Source organism: Bison bison, unplaced genomic scaffold (assembly GCF_000754665.1).
Source record: "Bison bison bison isolate TAMUID 2011002044 unplaced genomic scaffold, Bison_UMD1.0 scf7180017864508, whole genome shotgun sequence".
NCBI lineage: Eukaryota > Metazoa > Chordata > Mammalia > Artiodactyla > Bovidae > Bison > Bison bison.
Genome location: NW_011495064.1, coordinates 7,350,942 through 7,359,785, shown reverse-complemented (window position 1 = coordinate 7,359,785; position 8,844 = coordinate 7,350,942). Strand labels below are relative to the sequence as shown.

At 45.0% G+C, this 8,844-nt stretch overlaps 1 protein-coding gene across 1 annotated transcript in view; it reads right to left on the bottom strand.

Annotated features, from left to right (window-relative positions):
- MAP4K4 (mitogen-activated protein kinase kinase kinase kinase 4) overlaps positions 1-8,844 on the bottom strand; it is a gene marked incomplete at its 5' end in the record, with an annotated part of 149,039 nt that overhangs the window by 7,882 nt on the left and 132,313 nt on the right. Inside the window, 4 exon segments of the mRNA XM_010829864.1 lie at positions 1,251-1,385; positions 4,554-4,697; positions 6,389-6,559; positions 6,854-6,971. Of these exon segments, the coding sequence (XP_010828166.1) occupies positions 1,251-1,385; positions 4,554-4,697; positions 6,389-6,559; positions 6,854-6,971 (568 nt within the window).

Sequence of the window (8,844 nt, the reverse complement as noted above, 5' to 3'; positions counted from 1 at the left end):
AACAGAAGTCTAAACATAACAAATGGATGCTTGTGATTCATCCTATATGAACGACGGGCCCGAGTGAGGGTGGACATTCCGTCCTGGGGAAAAGTCCAGCTCAGTCTAACGCATCTGCCCTCGCTCCCCTGTGGATCATCTGTTCAGGGACATTTCAGCTGTTATAAGCCAGTTCATTACATTCAGCCTTAGATGATTCCAGCTACCACTCTCAGCAAGGAAAAATGTTACAAAAGACCACAACACAGAAAATCCTAAGCCCCAAACCTACACCAAGGGGCTAGAGCCCTGCAGGATCACTCAGAATCACTCTAATATCGGGGTGGCATTCACACTCATTAGCAACCAGTGAGCTGAGGGCTGCGAACAGATTACACCAACAAGATGACACCACCAAGGACTGGAATATCCCCGAGAGAAGAAGCGCTGACCACCGCATGTCGTATCATAAACCCAGAAGAACAGAAAACACACAAGCAGAAATCAACTTCCAATAGGCCCCTCACATCCTCAGTCTTAAATATATAGAGAGACCAGTTGCTCATCTTCTCAACTTTCCATTTCAAATGCAATAGAACACACCATCTCACCCATAAAACTGTAACTGGGCTAAGTGCCATCGTTCCTCCTTAATTTCCAATGTTAGAGCCAGTATTTTGATTTTTTTTTTTTCCCAACACACACAAAAAATGTATTTTGGTTTTGTTCTTGTGAAATCTTATGAGAAGCAGGGCATGAATGTTGCAGAGAAAAGAACAAAAATGTTGCCACAAAATGCTGCCCGGCCAGCAAGATTCCTTCCTCAGTGATGAGCACGGTAGCTGTGCACAGCGCATTTCATTCAAACCGAAAGGCCAAAACTCTTTAGGCAAACTCTCAAACATTCCATCAGTGACTGCCAAGGACCCACAGTGCTTCGAGTGAGAACCAGCTTGCAGGGCCAAGGAAGAACCCAAGGGGCCTGGCATTCTTCAGGCAATGCTTCCTTAACGGGGCTCCTCTGAACCCCATCTTACAGAGAAGAATGTGGACTGTCCAAGGTCAGGGTGATGGAGGTCGGGGACGGCTGAAGTGAACCTGATTATGATCCAGACTGAGCCCTGTGGACCTCAGGATTAGAAGGTGCTTCACATGAGCTAGGAATATCAGAGACAGGTTTCTCACTAAAAGCTTCAAAAACACATAAATTTTAAACAAAAGATAAACTGAACCTCTGAAAAGCAGAGCCCTTGCGGCCGTGGCGGACTTACCAACTTTATAATGCACACAGCCTTCCAGGTCCCCCACTGTCGTCCAGCCCTGCTTCTTCTCAACTTCCGGGTCGTTGTGAAGTATTTTATTTCTTAACCAGGACAAATAGTAGACACGTAACTTATCCTTTTTGCCTAGCAAAACAAATAAATCAGTAATTTACATGCATATTCAAAATTAGGTATCTTTGTTAACAACAGTAATCAAAATAAACTGCAATAAACAATAAATACCGCCCCCTCCCCCCACTGCAAGGGAATTGTCTTGTATCAGTTTCACTAGAAACTCAATTCAAGCTATTAGGTCATCTGATTCTTAAAACCTTCTGGAGTGACTATGGTTTCCCATTTAAGAGCACAGAAGGGTTTCAACAGATCACCCAACTTGGGGACTTCAGTCCAGCAAAAGGCAAGCCATAAACTAATGGACACAACACAGAGCTAACAGAAGACTCCTACCCAGAACATGTGAAGCACTCCTATATGTCAGTTAGAAGAGAGAGAACCTAGCAAGCAAGAAGATCAAACCAGTCAACCCTAAAGGAAATCAACCCTGAATATTCACTGGAAGGACTGATGCTGAAGCTCTAATATTTTGGCCACCTGATGTAAAGAGTTCACTCACTAGAAAAGACCTGATGCTGGGAAAGACTGAAGGCAAAAGAAGGGGGCAGCAGAGGATGAGATGGTTAGATATCATCACCAACTCAATGGACATGTGTGCACGCAATGCTAAATAATTTCATTTTGAGCAAACTCCAGGAGATAGTGAAGGACAGGGAAGCCCGGCGTGCTGCAGTCCGTAGGGTCGCAGGGAGTCAGACATGACTTAGCGACTGAACCACAACAAGAAACCTAGCAGAAGTATTGAGCAAGCACCCAGAACAGACAGAAGGCATCACATTGATTCATAAAGAGGTACTTGCTCTCAGTTGTCTGAAAAGGCTGCACACTGCATGAGCCCACCCAGGACGTTCTGGAAAAGGCAACAGAGAGCAAAAAAAAGGCCAGGTGTCGCCATGGGCTTCGAGGAAGGGATGGAGCACAGAGGAATTTTAGGGTGATGCAACGCATCTGTATGACACCGTAAAGGTAGATAAAATTATGCATGTGTTCAACCCAGAGGACACACTCAGAGAGAACCTAAACTGTGGATTTCAGCTAACAATAATGCATTAATACTGGTCCATCCACTGTAACAAGTGTCAGAGGAGGGGAAACTGGAGGGGGCCAATATAAGACTGTCTATACTTTCTGCTCACTTTCTCTGTAAACATAAAACTGCTCTAGAAAAAAAAGTGAGACACAAAAGAAGTATTTTTGCCATTTATTTGAGTTTAGTTCAATGAAGGCAAAAAAACAGACATCAAACCATACCTAGTATATACTAAGGTGTTCAAAGTCAGGACAGCGTTTCCTCGGGGGGCGGTGTGTGTGTGTGTGGTGGGGGTGCGGGGGTGGCCGACGATGGAGGCAATGCAGGAGCGCCGTGGGCGGGTGGAGGAGCTGGGGCTACACCATGGCTAACTGTGACTCTTCGTGGACCTATAATTCTTTATAATCTGTGCACTTTCTGTATTATGTCTTATTCTTCAACACAATCTTAAGTTTTGAAGAATTTCTGAATGTGGGAAGATACTCAATACATTAAGTGAAACAAAGACAACATTGTTTTATGTACAGTGTTTTATTCCCATTATGTGAGATACATTTATAGAAATGAGGAGGAAATATATTAGAAAGTTAACAACAACTATCTCTCTCAGATAGGGGTTACATTTTATTTTCTTTTTCCTAAGCTTCCTTTTTTCTGAAGTTCCCTACAATTGTCGTGTTATTGCTTTTATGATTTTGAAAACCAATGAAAGCTATAAAAAGAATACAAAAAAAGTGGTCCCCAAAAACGGTATCAGTTGATTACTGATCCACACAAATCACCTTGCTCGCTGGATCACAAAGTAAAGCTTCAACCATTTTCAGCTGTAGATTTATTTTTCCTCCAATTCAAAAACCTATTTTCCATCAGCACTCAAGTCTTAAATGGTTGGTTCCTCATTTAAGTAGAAGATGGATGGTGAAATTTTTGCATTTCAACAGACATCTTACTTAAAACCAAAAACCTATTTGAAAACTAAAACTTATTGCAAGAAATTTGTTACATATAAATAAATACAGCAAGTTTGAGTTAGCCGACGATTAAATCAAAATCCCTGTGGGTAATGAGGAGACAGGTCTTAACACTTCTGCATACTCTTTAACCCCAGCAAAAATGCAGATTAGGACGTTATGATCCAGGCAACATGGATTCACATGCTGAATGGTTAAGTGAGTTACAAAGATACTTATGCAAATGTTTACAGGAGGGGGGAAAAAAGGAATAAATGGAAGTTACAACAGAAGTAAATAAACTTTAGTGCCATCCATGCAGAGAAACATTCTGCAGCCGCACAGAATGGCTATCATGAAGGAATACGGAAAACAGCCTACAGGTTTGGACAAACAAGAATGGCAGGGATACACCTCAACTTCAGGACAGAGGTTACCAAGAGTGAGTAGACGCCAACTGTATGGACAGCAGTGTATTCACACGTGGTGAAACCACCTCGTCAGTATACGGGTATCACAGTACTCCCTCAATATGTAGCATAACTATTTTTATAGAGACCTTCTCTCCCCTGAGTATGTATTTTGAGTGTGTATATGCTTACAAGACTGGAAGTCAAAGTGAAGTTAACAGTTTCTTTGGATGAACTGATTTTACGATCTATTCCTCCTGTTTGCTCTTCTGCATTATTTCTTACTTTCTACAATCAACATATATAATTTATACCAAGAAAAATGCTCCTCCTAAAAAGAAACTTAGAGCAAGTGCTGACAGACATGGGAAAAAAAAAAACACACCATGGTTTTACTGGCAATGGCAAAGAACAGTTCTTTTTGCATCAAAGAGTCCTGTAGGAAGAAGTGGACACAACCTACACCCTGACCAGGACAGGCTGCGGGGGTGGCGGTCAGATGGGGATGGAGGGGGCGGGTGGGCGTGCAGGGTGTGGGGAGGGATGGAGACGTCGAGCAGGAAGTGCAGGAGCGGGCTCCAGGACAGCTCAGAGGAGCCCCACCCCATCATAAGTGCACAAAGTGGGTCCCGTGTGAATACGCTTTCCTATCACATTATTGTAAAATCCCGCTACGGTTCTGTTTTTGAGCTATCACTTCGGAAAAGGAGCTCACTCAAGTTCCATGTGGGGAAGCACCGCACTTTTAAACAGTGCTGGTGGCCTGCTTTCCCAAACCCACACTTACCAGATATCGTCACTAAGACGTTCAAGCCTTCCAGGACGTCCATCTGCTGAAATCGCCTTCTGTTGATCAGAGGATACACCTTCCCTTGGCCACTTCTGTCCAGCAGCATCAGGCCACTCTCGGTACCCACCAACAAGTTCACTCCTATGTCAAGGCCACAGAAAGACCACAATTTTACACTGTGCGTGGCAGATGGCCTTGTATGGAGCAAACAGCGCCACCTCTCAGGATGAGAGTGGTTTCCTCAAGTCACCCACAAACAGAGATGCTTAGGATATGTGCGCTCAGTCACTCAGTCATGTCTGACTCTTTGGGACCCCATGGACTAATAGTCCGCCAGGCTCCTCTGTCCATGAAATTCTCTAGGCAGTAATACTGGAGTGGGTTGCCATTTTTTTCTCCAAAGCTAAGGATGGTCAGAGCTTAAAGTACCCAAACTGCAACAAATCACCATGGAGGGGAGAGGATGGAATATTCATTTACTCATTAATGTAAAAAGGATCTAAGGGGGCAATAAGCTCGCTTCATTCCTGATCCTCCAGCTTCTGGGTTTTCCTCAGTAGCCCCAGAACATCCGAGCCCACCATCTCCTGGGTACCACAGACTCTCCACAGACTATCCTATCAAACAACCAGACAGACAAACCTTTGTCCAGTGTCACGATCCCCACCTGCCTCCTTCAACATCTGTCTTTGCTCGGGAAATCTTCTAGAACGAGCCATACACAGCCCCCTTCGTCCCTAACAGTTTGTGATCAACCCAGCATCTATCACTCAGTTTCAGGTTTTCTTAAAGACCATCCTCCATCATCTTTAAGAAACAAACAGCTGCATTTGGTCCTCGGTCCCTCTTTTCTTAGGAGCAGTATGTATCAGGCACACCCCAGCCCCTTCTCTCCAGCCGTGTCCCATCTCCCTCCCCATTTCCCCACACCTGCTCTGGCTTCCCCTGGTGGCTCGGGGGTAAATGTCTACAACACGGGAGCCACAGGAGACCTGGGTTCGATCCCTGGGTTCGGAAGATCCCCTGGAGAAGGAAATGGCAACTCACTCCAGTATTCTTGCCTGGGAAATCCCATGGACAAAGGGGCCTGGGGGGCTACAGTCCATGGAGTCACAAACAGTCGGACACGACTGAGCGACTAACACTTTCACCAGGTACGTGTAAAATAGATGGCTAGTGAGAAGCTGCTGTCTAGCACAGGGAGCTCAAACCTGGTGCTCTGTGATGACCTAGAGAGGTGGGACTGGGTGGGAGTAGTGGGTGTTGGGGAGGGAGGTTCAAGAGAGAGGGAACATATGTATAATTATGACTGATTCTCACTGTTGTATGGCAGAAAGCAACACAATATTATAAAGCAATTTTCCTCCAATTAAAGAATAAATTTTTTAAAAAAGTCCACATCAAAAACAACAACAAAAACACAACAAAAACAAAACCCCCCGAAGTTTCACTTAGATGTCTTCTTAAGTCACAAAGAGTCAGGAAAGACTGTTAAACTGAAACATTTAAAGAAAAGCAATTTGACAGATTTCTTCATTCTCCCTATAAATATGGGCCAAATCAAATGCCTTTCTCATCTTTTTCCTTCTTTTTTATACGAAGTGATGGAGATGAGTCACTCTGTCCAGTACATGATGGCTGAAACAAGGGCAGGTCTGGATGCCTGCAGGATTCCATGGGACAGCGTGCGCAAGGGATGTCAAGAGTCTTCCACCTCACCCACAAACAATGCTCCCCAAGCCCCCCAGACATCCCAAGCTGTACTTCTCCAAATGATCGGTCCACCCTTGAGAATAAAAGCATAAGGGCTGGAGTGGCCCCGAGACACCTACCCCACAAGGCTGCGCACAGGATCTCGGAGTTAAACCTCTTCTTGTATTTGCGAATCTCTGGGGTGTCGCTCTGGGGCCGAGTATTGGTGGGATTGACATTGACCACTGAGCCCTTCCGCGTAGGATCTTGCCTCATGGCCTCAGGTCTCATTCCATCACAGGAAAACCCCACTGAAACACATGACACTGGAATTACTTCTGTCTCCGTGAGGGCTGGGCCTGCTCCCTTCCCCAATAAGCGTCCATGAAAGATTCATGTTGAGACCCACTCTTTGCCGAGGAAGAGAGACTCGTAAGAAACGGATGTGAAAAACGAAGACTATGGCGCTCATTGCAAAAGACAGTGCCAGTGGGGTGTGCACCTGGTCTGCGGTCTGAGCCTGCCGACCACCACTACGCGTGCTCACCACACCAGAGTGAGAAGCACCCTACCGGTGGCTGCTTGCTTGCTGCTGTATTACTTACCCACAGAAGTCACTGTTGTCCCGCTAGATGGAGAAATCTGTAGTAATCTGGGGTCTATAAAAGGTGTAAAGGAGGAGGAAGATTTGTGTTTCTGGAGTGTGTTACTAGCGGACTGAGTCTGCAATGTAAATTTCAGTCGTATTAATACAATGACAGTAAAAGAACAAACACAAAATACTTCAACCCACGGCTGCACTGCTCTGCTTCCCAATACAGAAGACTGGTCCCCTTGCTTCTTCCCCCGCCAAATGCTCTGCAGGCACCTCTGTGTGTGCACCCCACAACCCCCAAAACAGGCTATTTAACCAGGAGCCAAAGAGAGCAACCCCTCTTTCCAGAAACATCGTTCCAGTAAGACAGAACGCGCAAGCTACCAGCAACATCTATACTTCATGAGCTCCTCGGGTTTTTAATAAATAATCATAATGAAAACTCCTAAAGAAAGTTTGAAATGTCTTGATCTCAATTCATCCGTTTTCGAGTTTGTTCTCCTGCCCCCCAAAAGTCCAATGACTGTATGTTGGAATACAGGCAAATCTTAAGTCTTATATCGCTTATTTTAAAGTGAGCCTCTTGCCAGAAACTACAGAAGCTTCGGCCACCATTGTTTGAGGTGTATCATCAACTCCGTATCAAACAGCGGGGCTCATTAGTGAAAGGTGCAAAGGCGTATTTTTTGCTCTTTTAGGAAGAGGAGTGTTTTGGTTAATAATGTAGCTTAAGACAAAAAAAAAAAGAAAACACAAAGAGAGTGAAACAAATTGTTAAGTGGAAATGTAATGACAATTAAAAACAAACAGAAATATAAACTTGCCAGTTTAGTGAGTTAAGGGTTATTGTACATACTGTACATTAGAGCAAAATGGAGCCGAGTTTAAACGTAAGAAGGAATGTAACTGTAGGTGGGGTATATAAGTGGAGGGAAAGACACGTCTGACCGCTGTGTTTGTCCTGTAACCGTTTCACTCCCCGGGGCAGCTGAAATCACAAGTCTTGCAACCAATCCCCTCAACCCCCTCCTGAGCTCCCCGCTTCCCACCTGGCACAGCTGTCTCCTGGCAGGCTTTGCCCCTGAGCACTACCCCCGATCCCCAGGTCTACAGCTGGGGCCCATCCACACAGTGGCAATCAGTCTGATGCTGAGCCTGCCTTGGAAGCCGCTGATTTCCCCTGGCTCCTCAAGGGGAGAGGATTATTCTAATAAGAGAATGAACACAGGAGCAGGTGGGCAGGCCGGCAGCTCAATGCTTACACTGACAAGGTCGGCTGAAGCCACATGCTACTGCAACCTTCAACAAAGGCATTTAAGCCACACACCCCCCCCCCATGAAGCCGGTCACTTGTGTGACCAGGGATGGGGCCCGTGGTGAACTGTCACTACACTCGGGGCCGTGACTGTCTCCCCAGGAGACAGAATCACCCACCAGCACCCAGACTGAGACCACAGCCATGTCTTCCAATAAGCACACAGGATTTCCCATTCAAAAGCTGAAATTAAAAGCACGCTCAGCTCTCTGCCCTTCTTGTTTAACATCTTAATTTTCTAGGTTCCCCCCCACAAGTATCTGGCCTCTTAAACTATGAGTGATTGTAAATTTCAAGGAGAGAAACTTTTTCAACAAGGTTGGCAAAAATAAATAAGAGTAACCAACCAATAATACCTCTCCAAAAAAAAAAAAAACCCAGCCCTTTTTGAGGGAATTTCCTGTACAGAGCGACACATTTGTCCTGATAAGGCCAAATCTGCTCAACCAAATGTTTCTGTGTTTTATTTACTGGATAAAAAGAATGAAAAGGGCAGATTCCACAAAAGACTACCAGAATTTCATGCCAAATACATAAAGGATCTGAGAACACAACAATCGTTTTATTTAGACTTTTTTGAAAAACGAACTGGATCAGAAAAGCCATGCAACTACTTATCTAGGGAAAAGCAAACAGTGAACTGGCAAGTCTGGAGGGCAATCGCTCTAGGGTTAAGGGGTCTGTAT